General features: G+C 41.7%; 2 protein-coding genes and 2 long non-coding RNA genes across 4 annotated transcripts; all 4 read left to right on the top strand.

Annotated features, from left to right (window-relative positions):
* The first annotated feature begins 4291 nt into the window (after positions 1-4291).
* LOC147927293 (uncharacterized) lies at positions 4292-5281 on the top strand. Its single transcript, XM_087487387.1, has 3 exons — positions 4292-4560; positions 4642-4863; positions 4949-5281. The coding sequence occupies exons 1-3, from the start codon at positions 4420-4422 to the stop codon at positions 5279-5281; spliced, it is 696 nt and encodes a 231-aa protein (XP_087343513.1). The 5' UTR covers positions 4292-4419.
* Positions 5282-8515: 3234 nt separating this feature from the next.
* On the top strand, positions 8516-9701 carry LOC147927292 (uncharacterized). The gene is made up of 2 exons (XR_015581403.1): positions 8516-8728; positions 9621-9701. It is a non-coding gene; the product is annotated as an uncharacterized LOC147927292 (long non-coding RNA).
* A 4930-nt stretch (positions 9702-14631) lies between these two features.
* LOC147927291 (uncharacterized) lies at positions 14632-15168 on the top strand. Its single transcript, XM_087487386.1, has one exon. It carries the CDS (start codon positions 14632-14634, stop codon positions 15166-15168), a length of 537 nt encoding a protein of 178 aa, XP_087343512.1.
* Positions 15169-15530: 362 nt separating this feature from the next.
* Positions 15531-17188, top strand: LOC147927290 (uncharacterized). The gene is made up of 2 exons (XR_015581371.1): positions 15531-16118; positions 17011-17188. It is a non-coding gene; the product is annotated as an uncharacterized LOC147927290 (long non-coding RNA).
* Positions 17189-19517: the final 2329 nt, after the last annotated feature.

The raw sequence follows: 19517 nt of genomic DNA, 5'->3' as shown, positions 1-19517 counted from the left end.
TTTGAGATTGAACGAATGGTAACAATTATGTTTATACAAAAAAAGGTCTATGACCAACCAATCAAGGTTGAGAAGTTAGAAGGAAATTAATTTGACATAATTAGTGAAATAATAAAAAATTATAAGCACGGTAATATATGAATCTTAAATAATTCAAAGATGAAAATATAAATTAAATAAAACAATCTAAAACTATTGCAATAAATTTTAAAATACAGTATTAGAAAAAGAAATACATATATTAATCTTCCATTGTTTTTTGGGTCAACATATTAATCATACCTATTCCAAAGTAAAAAAAGTAGAAAATATGAGTAATTTTTGGTTTAAGCAAATAAGAAAAATTTGTCTTCCAATTAAAAAAGTTTGACCAATAGAAAAAAATTGAAAGCAATATTTTTGAATAAATTATTTTGTTAGATGAATAATATGAGACAGTCTATATTTATATAGAAGTAATTATTTACATTTTTTAGAATTAATAATTTTTTTGTATATTTTCCTTAATCCCTTTTCCATTTTATGAGAAAATTTATTCCAATGAGCTCATTGTTTTTAAAAAAATTTATTGCTTCCCACTTTCTTGTAAGACGTACTATCATTCGACGATAAGAACGCTTTCTGTTTAGTTGATCTAGTGTTATATAATCATTGTTGTTATCTTGCATTTTTGTATTTTTTTTTTTTTGCTACATGTCCTGCAAATTAATAGAAATAATAATAACACCGTGAGAAATTTGCTTATCCCAAAAACCTTAGTTATTATGCATAAGAAACTTTGTTAACACTTCAAAGTTAAAGATTGCGTAGTATGCATTATGAAATTGGGAAACGAAACTAAATTAAAAGAAACAACGACGAAAACATGTGGTAATATTTAGGAATCTTTTTATATAGTCGCTTCGATTAGACAACAAACAAATTGCCTTCGAGACTTGTTCAAAAACAATGATGTGTCAAACAAAAGGTTAATAAAAAACAAAGAAGAAAATTTTACCAAAACAAAAATCAAAGCTAGTCAAAATTATTTTGTTTGGTAAAAAAATATGTCATCATCTCTTTGATTATATAGCGGAGTATATTTACAATTATTTTATGCATTGTTTTACCAAGCTTGAAAATGGTGATTTATGATCGTTAAAATTGACATTTGTCACGATATGATGAGTTACTAACTTTGATATGTGATTTCTAATCATTAAAATTGACACGTGTCACGATCTGATGAGTTACTAACTTGGATATTTAATCGTTAAACCTGACACATGTCACGATCTGGTGAGTTTTTAACTTTGATCTCTGATCGTTAGAACTAAGACGTGTCACGATCTGGTGAGTTACTAAATTTGAGAACTAAGCTTTATATAATAAGATCTTTGTATAAAACAAGATTATAAATGAAAATCCCAACGATAATCAGTGATGTGAATATGTTATATTGATAAGCATACATAAGACAGTTAGGTAAACCTCAATCACACATATACATAAAGATCACACATTACCCAAACTCAGCTATTCAACTTGGTCTCATGCTCATTATAATCATGCCAAATCTCCTCCTCTCATTTTCGTCATAGAAGCCGAAATATGTGTAGCATATATGAAAAGTTACTCACCACAATCGTGGGTGAGTGGAGGCTAGCATTTCGAGAACCTTGCACTGTTTCTCTGTCTTTCTTGATTTGAATCTGAAAAAGTGGATATGGTTACTACTTGTGATACGTTTGAAGCTATATATGAACTCTTCTCTCTTATCACTTGTCCATCCAAGACAACAAACTCAAAACCCTAACAATGAAGATTTATTCAAGAGATCTCCTAACTCTTCTCTAACAAACCATAAGCTTCCTTACACACACACATCAATCAATACATAACTTTCAATTCAATACTCTTCTATCTATTTATACACAACTCACTCGAGTGTCAAGCTGTTACAACAACAATATGTTTCTTTCTTGCTCTGTTTTAACTTTGTTTCACGTGCTTTCTCTGCTTCTATTTGCTTATTTACGTCTCTCAGCGACTCCTTTTGACCCACCCACACGTGCCTCTTTGCTTTTATTGATTTTCAGTTCCATCTTTTATATAATGTTTTCCATTTGTAGTACTAAATAGAATCTAATTCCGTACAATACTTAGTATCTACAGTAGAAACTAAAAAAAAATGTTTATTTTTGCATATTGCATGATCGTTGTTGGAGGTTTATATCATAAGAGCTTTAATAATCCAAATTTGTTTTGTTTGAGAGGAAGGGATAATTTCATATACGTTAGCAAAGAAAACAGATGTACAATTTTCTCTCGCCTCAATGCTTCGTTAGACTTTTATGAACTTGCTGGTTGTAGCTGAAAGATCTACAGCTTGTTGGTCTGACTAGAAATATAAAGTAGGAGTAGCTACGAAGCTGTTAAGATTAATTCGTCCTTTCTGACAATGTGAAGTTGCATTTGTATACGAAAAACAAAACTCTTATGGAATTAGCCTTGCAAAGAACTCATTAAGCTGTAAAAAAGATAGGCCGGCCATTTCATTAGGCTTAAAATAAGTTCATATTTTTATACAATAGATGAGAGATTTAGCGTTACTAAACTTGTTGAAATGCGTTTTCTAGTTAGCCACGTTTGAGTGCTTTCAGCAGATTGCTGATATGAGAGGACCACTACAAGAAAACATGTAATTGGTTACTGCAATTTGCGACTAAAAACACAGTCGCTAAATTTAGCGACTGATTTGCGATTGTTTAGCTACTGAATGCCTACTAAAATAAATCAGTCGCCTAGTAGACGCTAATTGGAGACTGATGCATATTGTCGTAGTGTAGTCGCCAATTTGCGACTAATTTAGAGACCAGTTTGACAGTCGCTAAAAGATTGCGACTAAAGAGCTACTATTTAGCGACTGCTTTAATAAATTTGGGCCTTAACAAAATTTGGGCCGTGACAAAAAATCGAAAACCCATTAATTTCGTGACAAAACACGAAAACCCTAATTTTTTCTCATTTCTTCTTCTTCTTCTTCTTCTTCTTCTTCTTCTTCTTCTTCTTCTTCTTCTTCTTCTTCTTCTTCTTCTTCTTCTTCTTCTTCTTCTTCTTCTTCTTCTTCTTCTTCTTCTTCTTCTTCTTCGAGACGAAACGGCGAAACCTCACAAACCCTAGATCTAAATTCCCCTCACTCGACGAAACCGTAAACCCTTGATGGCTGGACAAAAGAAGAGAGGCGTAGGAAGAAGAAACACCTCTAATCGAACCTCTGGAACCTCACAAACGGCGAATCACAGACCCGACAATCTTCCTCCCCAGTATACCTTCACGCCGGCGAACCATCGAGTTCCAGAGACTGATTCTCAGGGAACTCCTGTCCCAAACCTCCAGGCTCCAGCGAGACCTACACCTTCTTACCGAGACTATCCACCTCCAACCAATCTGTTCCAGCACTCGAGGACCTTTCCCGGAACATCCCCTTCCGGCGAAGATCCAACCAGGCGTCCTTTTCCTCAACCTCTGGCCTCCGCGACGAATCCACCAGAATTCTCGAGTCAACTTTGAGAGTCTCCTCAACCGTCAGTCTCGAATCGTCATAGACAGTCTCCTCAAGTCTCGAATCTACCACGAGAGTCTCCTCTACCTCGACAGTCTCATCGACCACCCCCTTCTCAACCTGGTAAACCTCGAGCAGCTTCTGCATCGCTTCACAGTTCTCAAGCGCAAAACTCACATGAGGAAGAAGCTAATTCGGAGGATGATGGTGCAAGAGAAGCAAATCTCCCAGCTGATGTACTCGCTTCTTTACATGACATGCTTGTCCAACCAGGCCGTGAGAAGTATACCACTGTCCTCTCTCCCTCATTAGAGCGTGGAACCACTTGGTAAGAATTTGGATTAGAATTTTGAATTTTGGATTAGAATTTGATTGTGTTTGTTTGTGACTAGAATTTGGATTAGAATTTATTTTTGATCAATCATTTACGCCGGTTTACTTGGATTGATCGATTTGTTTGTGTTTGATTAGAATTTGACTACTGATTTGTTTTTGTTTGAAGGTTTGGACATGACAAGTCATCACTTACCCGAGAGATTACAAAAGTGTTTACAAACAAGTTTGATGGTCCATTTTACAGTTGGAGTTGTGTTCCGAATTCAAGAAGAGAAGGTTACTTCTTGGAATTCGCGGTAAACTTCTACTCCTTTCAATTTGAATTCTGTATTTATAGCTTTTTGTCTTGGTTTTTTTATCACTAACACTAGTCTTTTTTTGTAGAAAACACACACACCTGGGATCCCACTCTAACCGGCGTGGTTCAAGCAAAGTTCTATAGCATTTGTCAAAACCGTATGAAAGACATGGTTTCCAAGGCAGCAGCTCAGCGACAGGAAGTGAAACCGAGGTGGATTGAGAGAACTCTTTGAAAAGAAATGTGTGACTATTGGGAAACCGAAGAAGCCATGGCAAAGAGTGCAACCACTTCAGCAGCTCGAATGTCTGACCGTAATGGTCTTGGCCCTCACAAACATGTATCAGGGCCGAAGTCTTACTTACAAATCGAACAAGAGATGGTGAGTTACATCATAACCTTTTCATTGTTTAATTACTTGACATCAACTGGTTCCTAACCTTTTCATTGTCTAACATTCCAGGAAGTAGAATTGGGAAGGCCGCCAACTATTCCTGAAGTTTTTCTCAGGACTCATACTAAAAAAGATGGTACTTTTGTGGATAAGAAAGCGCAAGCAGTTCATGAGGCATATAAGAAAAGAAGGGAAGCTAAGTTGGCTGCTCAGGATAATGATGAGTCTTCAGATGGTACTTCACGTCGATCAGAGCTATCTCACGAGGAGGATGATGAACTCTTTCTTCAGGTAATTTGCTTCTTTCTAATAAGCTATTAAGTTTTTCATTGTTAAGTAATTATAATAACTCTTTCTCTCTGTTTTGTGTATGGAGTCTACTTACGTCAATGATAGAGGAACATACTTTGGAGTTGGAAGCCTAGGAAGTTACATCAACGGGAAGCGGAAGTACCCTGGAAGCTCTTCTACTTTCACAACCCTACAACAACAGCTTGAAGACGCTAACCGCAAGATAGAGGAACAAGCAGCTCTACAAGCACAGCGTGACGCAGAGGCTTCACGGGTTGCAGCTGAGGCTTTGCGGGTTGCATCTGAGCAACAAGCAGAGATCTCACGCTTGGTGAGTTTCCTCAAGACCAACCCGAACTATGTCGCCTTCCTTGAGTCTCAAACCAATGACCCAAACCCTGATGATTTTCAAAGTTAGGTTCCTTCACGTAATATTTGCAACACTCTTGGATATTTAGATGTTTTTTGGACCTTTTGCAACTTTTGTAAAAACATGGTACTTATGTCGTTGTTTAATTTCATGTTTGTTATGTTTTAGTACATGTTTTCTTAATCAGTTTTGGTATTACAAAATCAAATAATGCATTTTTAGCATAATTTTTTTAAAAACATGATAATTAAACAGTCGCAAAAGAGTCACCAAAACGTAAACAAAACAGAACTCAAACAGTCGCAAATTAGTAACCATATCAGTCGCTAAAGCGTTGCAATTCAGTCGCAACTTTAGCGACTGTTTGGTGAGGGAAGAGCGACCCCAATTAAAAGTCGCCAATTAGTAGCTCCATAGCGACTTTTTAACGACTGATTTTTTTAGCGACGCACTGTTTAGCGACTACGTATGTCAGTCGCCAAGCAGTCGTGACTAAGTAGTTAGCGACTGTATAGTTACTGTTTTTGCAGTCGGTAAATCCATGTTTTCTTGTAGTGGACACATTGGTTAACTTTATTTATCTGACGCCTTAAGACTAGCTAGTACTCCTACCCAACCTTTGCTCCAGAATGTGAGATTGGATCAAAGACCAAGTAATTGTCCTTAATCAAAATAAAGAATGGTTTTTTGTAACAAAAAAGAGGTAATTTGGATTACCTCATTTCGGCTACCACCAAAAGCATGATGCTCTCTGAGAGACTTCCCTGACCAAGATTCTTCTCCAGACTTCTGTTCCCGGTCAAGCAAGACAGGGCGTATACTTCAGTCTGACCAGTGGCGGACCTATGTAAAAGGAAGGGGGGTCAACTGACCCCCCTAAAATAATAAAACGAAGTTTTTTGCATGTAAATCAGTCAAATATCTATAGCACAATTGGTTTATTCCCCTTAGATTGACCCCCCTAACCACAGTTCGATTCCTCAGGATACTCCTTCTCAAACGGAGGTACCAATATAGTTCTCGAACCCTGGTGAGACTCCAATATCATGCTGAGTCACCACCACTTTCCTGTTCGAGTATTGGTGACTTTTCCTTTATTTAATAGCTACTTAATGATTAAGCACACAACTTAATTCTAGAAAAGTGTTACGCTTTTATGTGCTAGAATTTTTTCTTTCCTTTTTGGTAAAAAAAGTTCATGCCATAGGATTTTACTTTATATTTGTATAAAAAAAGATTCAGCCAGTTAATGAAAAACTCAACGATGATAAAAAAAAAAGGGATTTTGGCCAGAAATGCCATAAAACTCAAAAAATTCCTCCAAAATGCCACTTTTGTTTTTTCTTCTGGAAAATGCCAGTTTGGCGTTTGTTGGTAGGTGCGAATTGACGAAATTGCCCCTCATTTATTTTGTAACGATCGTTGTTTTGCACCCAAGAGAATTCATAGGAAAAATAAAATTTAATTGGTTAAAGGCATTAATGTCGATGGGACAGCCCTTAATGGCAGCGGCGGTAGGTCCTTTAATTGTTGATGGGGCTAAAAAAAGAGATAATTGTAGTTAATGAATGCAGAGAGTGGGGGCATGTATTTGTACGATCAACAAAAGGGAGTTCATTGCAGATGCAGAAGGACATACGAAGTTGTCTATCAAGGAAGAGAACAATGTGGACATTGTTACTGATGATGTAGATGGCACAATGTCGATTATGTGACAAAGGTCAGGAGGAAATATGGTGTCTGCAGGGAGTGATGATGTTTTGTCTATCGATTGTAGACATAGTGGTGAGCCGAAATGGTCTATCGCCAGCTGAAATGGGAAACCCGTCTGGAGAAGCAAACCATAGAGAAGAGGGGGAGGGTAGATCTGATGGGGAAGATATTGATGATGGGGAAGATATTGATTGGATTCAATTGTAGCTAATTTAAAGGGACATGCAAGTTAGGCGTTTTAAAGTTATGTAGCCTGTTAAAGCACTTGTTTAGATAAAGCATGGGCATTATATTGTTATAATGAGGTAAAGTTCTAATCTTTGTTTAAAAGACAAAATTTAGTAGCGAACAGAAGACAAAGTACATAACCGTAGCAAAAGGACCAAAAAAAAAAAGAGGGCCAACATAAGATAGACATAATAAGTTCAATTCTTTAGCGAGACAACAAACTTTTGGTAGACATCAACAGCGTAGGACATACGTAGTTGGTCCACCATTTCTTCTGTTAGTCCTCCAGGCGTGATTTTTTGCGAATGGAGCTCGATATACTTTACGGCCAGTGGACCACAATCGCCGTTCCTGTCATTCTGGTCAACATTCTCCAGTCTTTCATAGCTAAACACGCTTGATAGACAAAGATGGGGTGGACATGTACCTTGAATACGAACTGTTGTCCACTAAGGGATCCCGGATAAGAGAAGGGTCTGCTTCGTTGGGAGACTTGCAATACGAAGATGGCTGGACATTAGCAGTCTCTGAGACATCGGCCGACCTGCAATGAGGAGAACATAAATAGTGTTTAATTCACAAACATGTTCGGGTAGACAAAAATTGGGTGGACATTGTAGTGACCCTCGCCAAGGGGTAAAATTCAAAATGAAAACTCAAGGCCAAAAGCTCAAGGAAGGAGGCTAGCGAGGAGAAAAGAAGGTTTATTAAAGAAAAGTCCGAGAAATTTTGGACGGATCGAAAAGTGACCGAGATGTCCGAGACGTACCGTCCGAGTCGTCCGAGACGTACCGAGGACCGAGAGTTGTCCGACGCGTATCGCAAAGTACCGGGAATTGCCGAGAAAGACCGATGGACTGAGAATTCTCGAGGATGTCCGAGGATTGACCGATAGCGACCGAGACTGGTCGAGGAGGACCGAGAGACGTCGACGGGTGACCGGCGACCGGTCGATCCGACAAAATTCTCGATTTTGTGGAAATTGTTTTTGCAAAAATCCACCAATTGGATTTCATGCAACTTAGGAGTGGAATCTTTGGAGGAATATTCCTAGGATTTTCGATCCCAAAATCCTAAGTGGGAGACAAGATTATTCCTCTTTATAGAAACCGGCCAATCGCGTTTCATGCAAGTGTGAATGGGGAAAATATGAAAGATTCCATGTGACAAGTGTTGGTTACACTTAACAAGTGTCCAACCTTAAAATTGTGTGGCTAGGAGAGATGGCACACAACACACATGCATTGGGCCAAGTTTCTACTCTCTTCCTCTATATAAAGGTCGCTCCACTTCCTCATTTTCGCTAAAATTTCTTAAGTAAAGAAAGAAAGGAGTGAAAGAGAAAGAGAGAAGATAAAGAGAGAAAGAGGAGAGAAAAGGAAGAAGTGCTGCCGCAAGGGAGAAGAAGTGAAGAAGAGGAGAAGCAAGACAAGACTATCGCACGACCGCAGTTAAGTGTTGAATCGAGAAGGAACTCGATTTCAACAAGGAAGAGGATTCAAGTGTTGCCATGAAGAAAATCCGACCACTCATCCCAGAGATCGCCGGTTTTCTGTGAGTTCAGGCACATATTTGCATCGGCTTAGATGGAGTGTTAAAAACATCCATCTAGTGCGCGGTTTTGCATAAATCATTTAGATGCATTTACTTGAAATTCTTTTATGTTTTTCTTGTTAAGTTGCATGTGAGGTGAGGTTACACCGGTTACTAGATCGAAATGATCTAGCGACAAGGGTGGTAACTAATTAAGATACTTGAAAACATATGAGAAGAAAATCATATAAACTCAAGTATAAACTTTGGTGAGGTCTTAAGACGCTTTAGTCCGCGAGAAATTCCGGCTGAGCGTAGTAAGACTTGGTATGGCTGTCCTTCCCATCCGTGCCACATGCAGCCGCGACATGTAACCCATGTTTGTGTGTTGTAGGGTTGGTTACGAAGAGCTCGGAGGTTACTGGGCTCGCTACCCTGGCCGAGGCTGTCTACACGACGGTGTAGCTTTGGGTGAAGCCCGATTGCATGCCTTTGTGGCTGTAATACGGTTGTTCAGGAGGGGTTAGGGAGAGGAAGCATACCGGGCCCATGAATTAGAACTTGTTAAAACTCTAGTTTTATTTCAAGTTCAAGTTGTTGCATGTTTGTGTTTATGCTTGCATGATGTTGTATGTCATTGCATGTAGTGGTGAGTGATTGTAGAATAATATTGCTTAGCTTATCAGCTTCTGCATGTTATCTCTGATTGATTATTGTGTTGTATGCTTGCTTGGCAATCGTTTAATTGCTTGCATGTTAGATCTTATGCTCGCTTGTTATTTATACTCGCTTGCATGTTGATCGTTAGCATGTTGTTGTTGATGGGGTATGGGATTTGGGGTTTAATACTCTGCAGGAACCCTGAGCTCACTAAGTAATCTTAGATTACTTATGATAATATTTTGTGCTGCAGGTGACCCTAGAGGGAACTAGAGGGCGTGGTGAACGATAGGAACCCGGAGTAGTTTTATTTTGTGTCTATTGTAAAATACAAGTATGTTTTTATTTCAAACCAAACTCGGCACTAAGCCTTGTTCAAAACTCTTGTGTAGTAACTCTTTTGGTTAATCAAAATATTCGGGTTTTCTTTATTCGGGCGAGTCGTACTGATATAGACTTTGTCCGAGTCGGCTCAACGCACGGCGTATCTGTAGGGTTGCAAAGCCTGAAGGATGTGCCGTGTGGTCGGGAACCTCACCGATGGACTGGCCGAAGGACTTGATTTGTTCTCGCACCCGGCCGGATTGTTAGTGAATGTTTCCCAAGTAGCGTCTCGGTGCCGTCCGATGGCCTTGGTGGTCATAGTACGGTTCGGGGGCGTTACAACGGTGGTATCAGAGCATGGTTATGATGCTGTATAGGACTCGCCTTTTCAAATGATTTATCGAGTCAAATGGTCGCAGTAGACACTTAGGGTAATCCGGATCGTTCATCACTTAGGGTTAGATGGGATTAAGTAAACCCTTTTGTTGATCGTGGATGCAGATGTCTCGTCAAGGATCCGAAAGGACAATGTCGACGCATCATTCGCCGGACACAGGGAGGGGTTCAAGTCAACAGTTTGGTCCGGAGGAATGGGGTTCGCATTTTGGAGATGCGCAAGGAGAGGAATCGTTTCCAGGCATATTCGAACCGAATATGTATATGCCTGAGTGGGATGTACCTGGCGTGATGCCAAGATACACACCAGCGAGTTCGACTCGTTTTAGTACACCGGAGGGAATGTACCCGCCCGGATTTTCACCATTTAGACCGTTCGTTACTTATCCAACTCAGAACATGCCAAGGGGGGACCGAACGCATGGAGAAGGACCGAGTGAGCCGAATGTACCAGAGACCCAGCAGACACTTAAGATGATTCAAGATCTCTTGAGTCACATGATCCAGCAACAGCAGCAGAACCAAGCAATTCGAGCAACAGAAGATCCATCCGACCAATTTCTAAAGCTAGTAATGTTGTTGAGGAACTTAGGTTTCCGCAAGTTCAAGGGAGATCCAAACATCGTGTTAGCAGACGCATGGATAAAGGAATTGGAGAATAATTTTGAGATGACAAACTGTCCAGAGGAGTATAGGAGAAGAGTTGCAGTCAACTTCTTAGAAGAAGATGCTCGTGCATGGTGGGATACTGTGGTTCCTCGTTATCGTTTTCAAACTATAACGTGGGAGATGTTTAAGAGGGAGTTTGAGCTGAAATATTTTCCACCAGAGTCACGCGATCGACTAGAGAATCAGTTCCTGCAACTAGGACAAGGTGAGATGACCGTACGAGCTTACGGAAGAGTTTTTACAAGACTTCGGAGGTACTTGTATCAAGGAAATGATGACGAGTTGGCTATGGCCCGGAGATTCTTTCATGGACTCAGGCCAGACATAAAAGGGAGGTTGCACGCTGTGACATACCGAAGTGTCGCGGAAGTAGAGGAGAGGGCAGTGAGTGTTGAGGAAGCCATTGAGACCGAAAATGAGATTTCGGCCAAGGAGAAAAAGAAGGAACCGGTCCAGCAGACTAAAATTGTGAACACCCGGAAGGTGAACCAGGTGGCTGGACGAAATTGGGGTGCAGGCCGCGGTAAAGTTAAGATGAATGTTAATCAAGGAGGTAGTAATGTGAGTAACATGGATCCGCGAGGATGCTATGTGTGTGGACAAGTAGGGCATTTTGCTCGAGCTTGCCCAACTGTTGAGGAAACGAAGAGTACTAATCTGTCGACCGTCACATGTTTCTACTGTGGCGAGTTAGGACACTATGCGAACTCATGTCCATCAAGGCCGGCCAAGCCGAACGCCCAAACTGTGAACCGTGCCCAGACAGTGCAGCAAGTGAAGGAACCCCCAGCGAAGAAGCAAGCAACCCCAGCAAATGTTTTTGCTTTAGGAGTAGAGCCACCCAAAACCCCAAAGGCCGCGAAGGGCCCTATAACAGGTTTGATTGGGTTCTAACTCTCTTGTGATTGTTGTGTGATTGTGTGTTTAGTTTATTGCATTGCATTTTTATATTTGCCTTGCATTTAGGAACATTACTTGTTGGTGGTAACCCCACACATGTACTGTTCGATTCGGGAGCGTCCAATAGTTTTGTGACTCCCGACGTGGTTGACAAGTTTGGAGACTTGTGTGAGGAGGAAGAAGTGAACATCAACGTCTACACCACTGGTAATCAACCGCCTTTGAAGACGAGAAGATGGCTCAGGGAAGTGTCGATAGTCTTGCAAGATGCAAACCTCCCGGTGAATCCTCTAGTGATGCCGTTGGAGAGGTTTGATGCTATATTGGGAATGGATTGGTTGTCAGAGCACCAAGCCCATATAGACTGCAGCAGGAGCAGAGTTATATTTGAAAATGGAGGGAGGACCCCTCTAGTTTTCAATGAGATTAGCCCGAGTAAGATGGCGTACTTCGCATCAGCAATGAGGATCGGAAGATCATTTGATGAGGAAAGTGTGTTTCTAGTCACTCTTACCGCCATGGGAGGAGATGACAAAGAAGGTTTGGGAGTTGAGGACATTGCCATAGTTAAGAACTATGAGGACGTATTCAAGCCGTTGGAAGGATTGCCTCCACCAAGAAGCCATCATTTCACTATAAATCTTGAGCCTGGAGCTGTCCCAATTGCTAAGGCACCGTATCGCATGGCACCGGCCGAGTTGGCTGAACTCAAGACTCAGTTAGAGGACTTGTTGGAGAAAGGTTTTATACGACCAAGTTCATCGCCATGGGGAGCCCCAGTGCTTTTTGTCAAGAAGAAGGACGGAAGTATGCGTTTGTGTATTGATTACAGGGGAATCAATAACATAACCATTAAAGACAAGTATCCTTTGCCAAGGATCGACGAGCTGTTAGATCAACTCAGGGGAGCGAGTTGGTTTTCGAAGATTGATTTAGCCTCTGGCTATCATCAAATCTCAATTGCGGAACAAGATGTGATGAAGACTGCCTTTCAGACAAGATATGGCCAGTACGAGTTCGTAGTAATGCCGTTTGGACTTACCAATGCACCGGCGGCATTCATGCGATTGATGAATGAGGTTTTCCATGATTATCTGGATCAATTCGTGATAATATTCATCGATGACATCCTTATATACTCGCGGAGTGCGGAGGAGCACGCGGAACATTTGAAGAAAGTGTTGGAGAGACTAAGGGAGATGAAGCTGTTCGCCAAGTTCAGCAAGTGTAAGTTCTGGCAAAGGGAGATTGGATTTTTAGGGCACCGAGTTTCGGAACAAGGAGTGTCCGCTGACCCGGAGAAGATTGCCGCAATCCAGGATTGGCCAAAGCCAACCTCAGTAACAGAGGTCAGGAGTTTCTTAGGCCTTGCGGGCTATTATCGGAAGTTCGTAAAGGGGTTTTCGTCCATTGCAAAACCTCTGACACGACTCACGGGTAAAGGAGTGCCATTTATATGGAACGAAGAAGTGGATGAAGCTTTTAGGAAGCTGAAGGGAGCACTAACATCAGCACCAGTGTTAGCCCTACACAAGCCAAATCAGCCATACTCTGTGTATACCGATGCATCAAGGGTTGGCGTTGGATGTGTTTTGATGCAAGGAGAGAGAGTAATTGCCTATGCCTCCCGACAATTAAGGAAGCATGAGGAAAACTACCCCACCCATGACCTAGAGATGGCAGCCGTGGTGTTTGCATTAAGGATATGGAGATCCTACTTGTATGGAGAAGCGGTTCAGGTATTTACGGACCATCAAAGCCTTAAATACTTGTTCACGCAACCAGATCTTAATTTGCGCCAGAGGAGGTGGATGGAATTCATAGCCGATTATGATTTGAAGATCCAGTACCACCCAGGCAAAGCGAATGTAGTGGCAGATGCTTTAAGTCGAAGAAAAGCACAAGTGGATGCCGAGAAAGAGGTGGAGTCTTTAGCCGAAGAACTAAAGAAAGTGAGGCTTCTAGCCTTAGAAGGGGAATCTAGTGAGCCGTTGGGTTTACAAGCTGTAACTCAAGCGAGCCTACTACGTCGAATTCATGATGAGCAGCCCAAGGATGAGAATCTGAAGAAGATTATTGAAGAGTTGAAAGGTTCAGAAGGACCAAATGCTAGTGGTTATCATTTGGCAGATGATGACACCCTACTCATTAATGGAAGAATTACTATACCGGACCGGAGTGGATTAAGAGAGGAAATACTGAGAGCAGCCCACAGTTCAGCGTTAAGTATACACCCTGGAAGTACCAAGATGTATAAAGACGTGCGCAGATATTATCATTGGCCTAGATTGAAGAGGGCAGTAGCACGATGGGTAAGCCAATGTGACTCATGTCAAAGAATCAAGGTAGAGCATCAAGTGCCAGCAGGTTTGCTACGCAACTTGCCCATACCGACGTGGAAATGGGACTCTATCTCGATGGATTTTATTACTGGTCTACCAATAAGGAAGGGAAGAATCAATGATGCAGTATGGGTAGTGGTTGATCGTTTAACCAAAGTGGCCCGTTTAGTTCCAGTGAGAAGCACGGATCAAGCGCCAGTCTTGGCAGAGAAGTATATAGACGAGATTTTGAAGTTGCATGGAGTGCCAGCAAATATTGTTTCCGATCGTGACCCCAAGTTCTCAGCAATATTCTGGCAAGATCTACATAGGGCGTTGGGAACGGATGTTCACATGAGCACCTCATTCCACCCAGAGACAGATGGACAGACGGAAAGGACTATCCGAACCATAGAGGACATGATCCGACTATGTGCTTTGGAATGGTCGTCAGATTGGGAGAAGAATTTGCCATTAGTCGAGTTTGCGTATAACAATAGTTATCACTCGAGCATTGGGATGTCGCCCTTTGAAGCAATGTATGGAAGGCCGTGTCGAACGCCTTTGTGTTAGACTGAAATTGGGGAAAGAACAAGTTTCAATCACAAGCTGATTGATGAGACGACGGAGAAGATTAAGTTCATACGGGAGAGTATGAAAAAGGCACAAGATCGCCAGAAAAAGTACGCAGATCGCAAAAGGCGGGAAGTGGAGTTTAAAGTCGGAGATATGGTGTACCTGAAGGTCGCCCCGCAAAAAGGAAAGGATCGATTTGGTAAAGTGGGAAAGCTCGCTGTAAGGTTCATTGGACCATATCCGATTGAGCAGAGAGTTGGAGAAGTAGCCTATCGACTGGCTATGCCAGAGATGATGCGGCTACATAAAGTCTTCCATGTTTCGCAGCTACGGAAGCATGTCCCAGATCCTAACATGATTGTGCCCGAACCTATTGATGAATTGGAGCCAAACCTAACTTACCCCGAAGGACTGTTTGGTATAGGGCAGAGGAGGACCCGAAAGTTGAAGAATCGGAGCATTCCTCAAATCCAAGTATTTTGGGGGAAGCAGAACCGTAAAGTCACCTCATGGGAAGATGAGGATAGGATGCGTGCCAAGTATCCTCAGTTGTTCGCTGAGGAAGATGAGGCAGGACCGTTGGAACCCTGTGGAATTCGTCCCGAATTCTATTAAGAGGGGGAGAATGTAGTGACCCTCGCCAAGGGGTAAAATTCAAAATGAAAACTCAAGGCCAAAAGCTCAAGGAAGGAGGCTAGCGAGGAGAAAAGAAGGTTTATTAAAGAAAAGTCCGAGAAATTTTGGACGGATCGAAAAGTGACCGAGATGTCCGAGACGTACCGTCCAAGTCGTCCGAGACGTACCGAGGACCGAGAGTTGTCTGACGCGTATCGCAAAGTACCGGGAATTGCCGAGAAAGACCGATGGACTGAGAATTCTTGAGAATGTCCGAGGATTGACCGATAGCGACCGAGACTGGTCGAGGAGGACCGAGAGACGTCGACGGGTGACCGGCGACCGGTCGATCCGACAAAATTCCCGATTTTGTGGAAATTGTTTTTGCAAAAATCCACCAATGGGATTTCATGCAACTTAGGAGTGGAATCCTTGGAGGAATATTCCTAGGATTTTCGATCCCAAAATCCTAAGTGGGAGACAAGATTATTCCTCTTTATAGAAACCGGCCAATCGCGTTTCATGCAAGTGTGATTGGGGAAAATATGAAAGATTCCATGTGACAAGTGTTGGTTACACTTAACAAGTGTCCAACCTTAAAATTGTGTGGCTAGGAGAGATGGCACACAACACACATGCATTGGGCCAAGTTTCTACTCTCTTCCTCTATATAAAGGTCGCTCCACTTCCTTATTTTCGCTAAAATTTCTTAAGTAAAGAAAGAAAGGAGTGAAAGAGAAAGAGAGGAGAGAAAGAGAGAAAGAGGAGAGAAAAGGAAGAAGTGCTGCCGCAAGGGAGAAGAAGTGAAGAAGAGGAGAAGCAAGACAAGACTATCACACGACCGCAGTTAAGTGTTGAATCGAGAAGGAACTCGATTTCAACAAGGAAGAGGATTCAAGTGTTGCCGTGAAGAAAATCCGACCACTCATCCCAGAGATCGCCGGTTTTCTGTGAGTTCAGGCACATATTTGCATCGGCTTAGATGGAGTGTTAAAAACATCCATCTAGTGCGCGGTTTTGCATAAATCATTTAGATGCATTTACTTGAAATTCTTTTATGTTTTTCTTGTTAAGTTGCATGTGAGGTGAGGTTACACCGGTTACTAGATCGAAATGATCTAGCGACAAGGGTGGTAACTAATTAAGATACTTGAAAACATATGAGAAGAAAATCATATAAACTCAAGTATAAACTTTGGTGAGGTCTTAAGACGCTTTAGTCCGCGAGAAATTCCGGCTGAGCGTAGTAAGACTTGGTATGGCTGTCCTTCCCATCCGTGCCACATGCAGCCGCGACATGTAACCCATGTTTGTGTGTTGTAGGGCTGGTTACGAAGAGCTCGGAGGTTACTGGGCTCGCTACCCTGGCCGAGGCTGTCTACACGACGGTGTAGCTTTGGGTGAAGCCCGATTGCATGCCTTTGTGGCTGTAATACGGTTGTTCAGGAGGGGTTAGGGAGAGGAAGCATACCGGGCCCATGAATTAGAACTTGTTAAAACTCTAGTTTTATTTCAAGTTCAAGTTATTGCATGTTTGTGTTTATGCTTGCATGATGTTGTATGTCATTGCATGTAGTGGTGAGTGATTGTAGAATAATATTGCTTAGCTTATCAGCTTCTGCATGTTATCTCTGATTGATTATTGTGTTGTATGCTTGCTTGGCAATCGTTTAATTGCTTGCATGTTAGATCTTATGCTCGCTTGTTATTTATACTCGCTTGCATGTTGATCGTTAGCATGTTGTTGTTGATGGGGTATGGGATTTGGGGTTTAATACTCTGCAGGAACCCTGAGCTCACTAAGTAATCTTAGATTACTTATGATAATATTTTGTGCTGCAGGTGACCCTAGAGGGAACTAGAGGGCGTGGTGAACGATAGGAACCCGAAGTAGTTTTATTTTGTGTCTATTGTAAAATACAAGTATGTTTTTATTTCAAATCAAACTCGGCACTAAGCCTTGTTCAAAACTCTTGTGTAATAACTCTTTTGGTTAATCAAAATATTCGGGTTTTCTTTATTCGGGCGAGTCGTACTGATATAGACTTTGTCCGAGTCGGCTCAACGCACGGCGTATCTGTAGGGTTGCAAAGCCTGAAGGATGTGCCGTGTGGTCGGGAACCTCACCGATGGACTGGCCGAAGGACTTGATTTGTTCTCGCACCCGGCCGGATCGTTAGTGAATGTTTCCCAAGTAGCGTCTCGGTGCCGTCCGATGGCCTTGGTGGTCATAGTACGGTTCGGGGGCGTTACAGACATGTACCTTGAATTTGGACTGTTGTCCATTAATGGATCCCAGATAAGAGAAGGGTCTGCTTCGTTGGGAGACTTGCAATACGAAGATGGCTGGACATTAGCTGCCTCTGAGACCTCTGCGGACCTGCAATGGGGAGAAAGTTTTATGGTCTTAGGACAGAACATAAATACAGTGTAATGGACAAAAAGTTTGGGTAGACATATACATTGTATAGGGACTATGGTCCATCAATGGATCAACACTGGCATAAAGGTCTGCTTCGTTAGGATAACTGCAATAAGAAGAACTGTTGGCGAACCGGAGATGCTCCATTAAAAAAACGAGAAAATAGCAAAAGATGGACAAAACTACCTTCGTTGTTGGTTTGTGTCCTCGGAGAAGGCCAGATTCGTTGATGAGTCTTCACAAGGCTTGCAATGGGGAGGAACGACAGCATCTTCATCACCCCTGTACGGAAAAGAAACAAGATTAGATGAGACACTTAAAATTGCCCATCATCTACATCACATGTACTTAGAAGTTAAATTCTGATACACAATATAGATGGACAACATATAGGTTGTGTCTATCACATCAGTTGGATAATGGGATTATTGGATAGTAGACTAATTTGGTGGACATAAAATACATTTCGAAATATAGTCTACCTAAAAGATTCCAAGCGAAACCAGTATAGATGGACATCAAAGAAATTCATGTATATCAGTACGGTTTTCAACGTAACGAGCACCAAAAACAAGGATAAGCAGAAGAAAAGGAAGAGTGGTTAGACAACAGAGTTACCTGCGTCCCGCGGTGGCGGACATCTCTCCCTTACTAAGATCGGCATCTCATAAGTCAATGTCACCACTGAAAAGAAAGAAACTAATGGTAAACACAACAGAACCACAAAATAAAAGGATGTAGGGCAATTTGAGACGATTTCATACCTAGCCTCGGGGTTCTCAACATCGGAATGAGTCTCCGGGGCTTCCCCTGTGGCGGTGGCGGGAGGCAGAGGGGGAGGATTAGTCCGTAAAAGGGTATGGAAGATGAAATTCATAAGTTTGATGTTGTGAAATTAACGGTTTCCGATGAAGGAGCTCTCGGCGGATTCCAATCGGACGGCGGCTCCCGGAATAGAAATGAAGGTGAAAGTTGGGAACTACATGGGAAGAGAAATGAATTTTTTGAGTAAAGGAAATTAAACGGAAAGATGCGTTCCCCGATGCTCCTAATTAACTCGTTTTACTCACTTTAATGTCATTTCATCATAATATTTTTATTAAAAGAAAAAACAAAAAACCAAACACTTCTATTTTTGAGCGAGTGTAAATAGAGGGCAAAAATGTATTTCAGCAAACACATTGTGGCAGGCGGGAAAACAATCTGTGTAAAATGGCATAGGAGACAAAGTTGTGTACTGTTCATGGCATAAAGGACACATCTAGTCTCCACAATGCACTTGCTGCTACTCCTCAAGCTCTAGCAAAAATGATATATACGACGATGATCTGCAACGAGTGCGAAAACGACACCTTTGAAGAAGGAGACGACGGGTTTATCTACTGCCGACAATGCGGTGTTATGGCTAATGATATGATCCTAACCGCCAGCGACCAAGAGGATTTCTTCGGTGAAGTTGAACCGACGACGTTTCTATTTATATTTACAACGGGAGGATATCGTCGTCGCTTCGGTGACATTGAAAACGGGAGACCGCCGGCTTCGAGATGGACGATAGAGATGTTGCCAAGTGTAGCGGTCGTGGAGAAAGGATGAGTGTGTGATATGTTTGGAGGAATGGGGCAAAGGTGAGGTGGCTACGGAGTTGCAATGTAAACACAAGTATCACTTGGAGTGTGTGAAGAAGTGGTGGAAGATTCACGCCACGTGGAAGATTCAAATCAGTGTAGATACAAGATGCCTCTTGAAGGTGAAGGAGAAGTGGTGAAAAACGTTGGTACTAGCGTTGATGTTAGTGTTGATGAAGATTTTATTGACTATTATGATTCTGATTGAAACGAAGACTAATAGAGTAATGATCTTTTCAACTTATTATTGGTTTTTTTTTTGTGTGTTTTGTTTTATTTCTTAGTGGAGAAGTGATTTT

This window comes from Camelina sativa, chromosome 15 (genome assembly GCF_030686135.1).
Source record: "Camelina sativa cultivar CO46 ecotype springtype chromosome 15, ASM3068613v1".
NCBI lineage: Eukaryota > Viridiplantae > Streptophyta > Magnoliopsida > Brassicales > Brassicaceae > Camelina > Camelina sativa.
This window is presented reverse-complemented; position numbering and strand designations above follow the sequence as displayed.

What these genes read in the sequence shown, in the direction of transcription:
- LOC147927293 (XM_087487387.1), top strand. Translation starts at nt 4,420, where the DNA reads ATGTGTGACTATTGGGAAACCGAAGAAGCCATGGCAAAGAGTGCAACC. An exon ending in TACAAATCGAACAAGAGATG is followed by an intron (nt 4,561 to 4,641) that starts GTGAGTTACATC and finishes CTAACATTCCAG; the next exon opens with GAAGTAGAATTGGGAAGGCC. An exon ending in ATGATGAACTCTTTCTTCAG is followed by an intron (nt 4,864 to 4,948) that starts GTAATTTGCTTC and finishes TTGTGTATGGAG; the next exon opens with TCTACTTACGTCAATGATAG.
- LOC147927291 (XM_087487386.1), top strand. Translation starts at nt 14,632, where the DNA reads ATGAAAAAGGCACAAGATCGCCAGAAAAAGTACGCAGATCGCAAAAGG.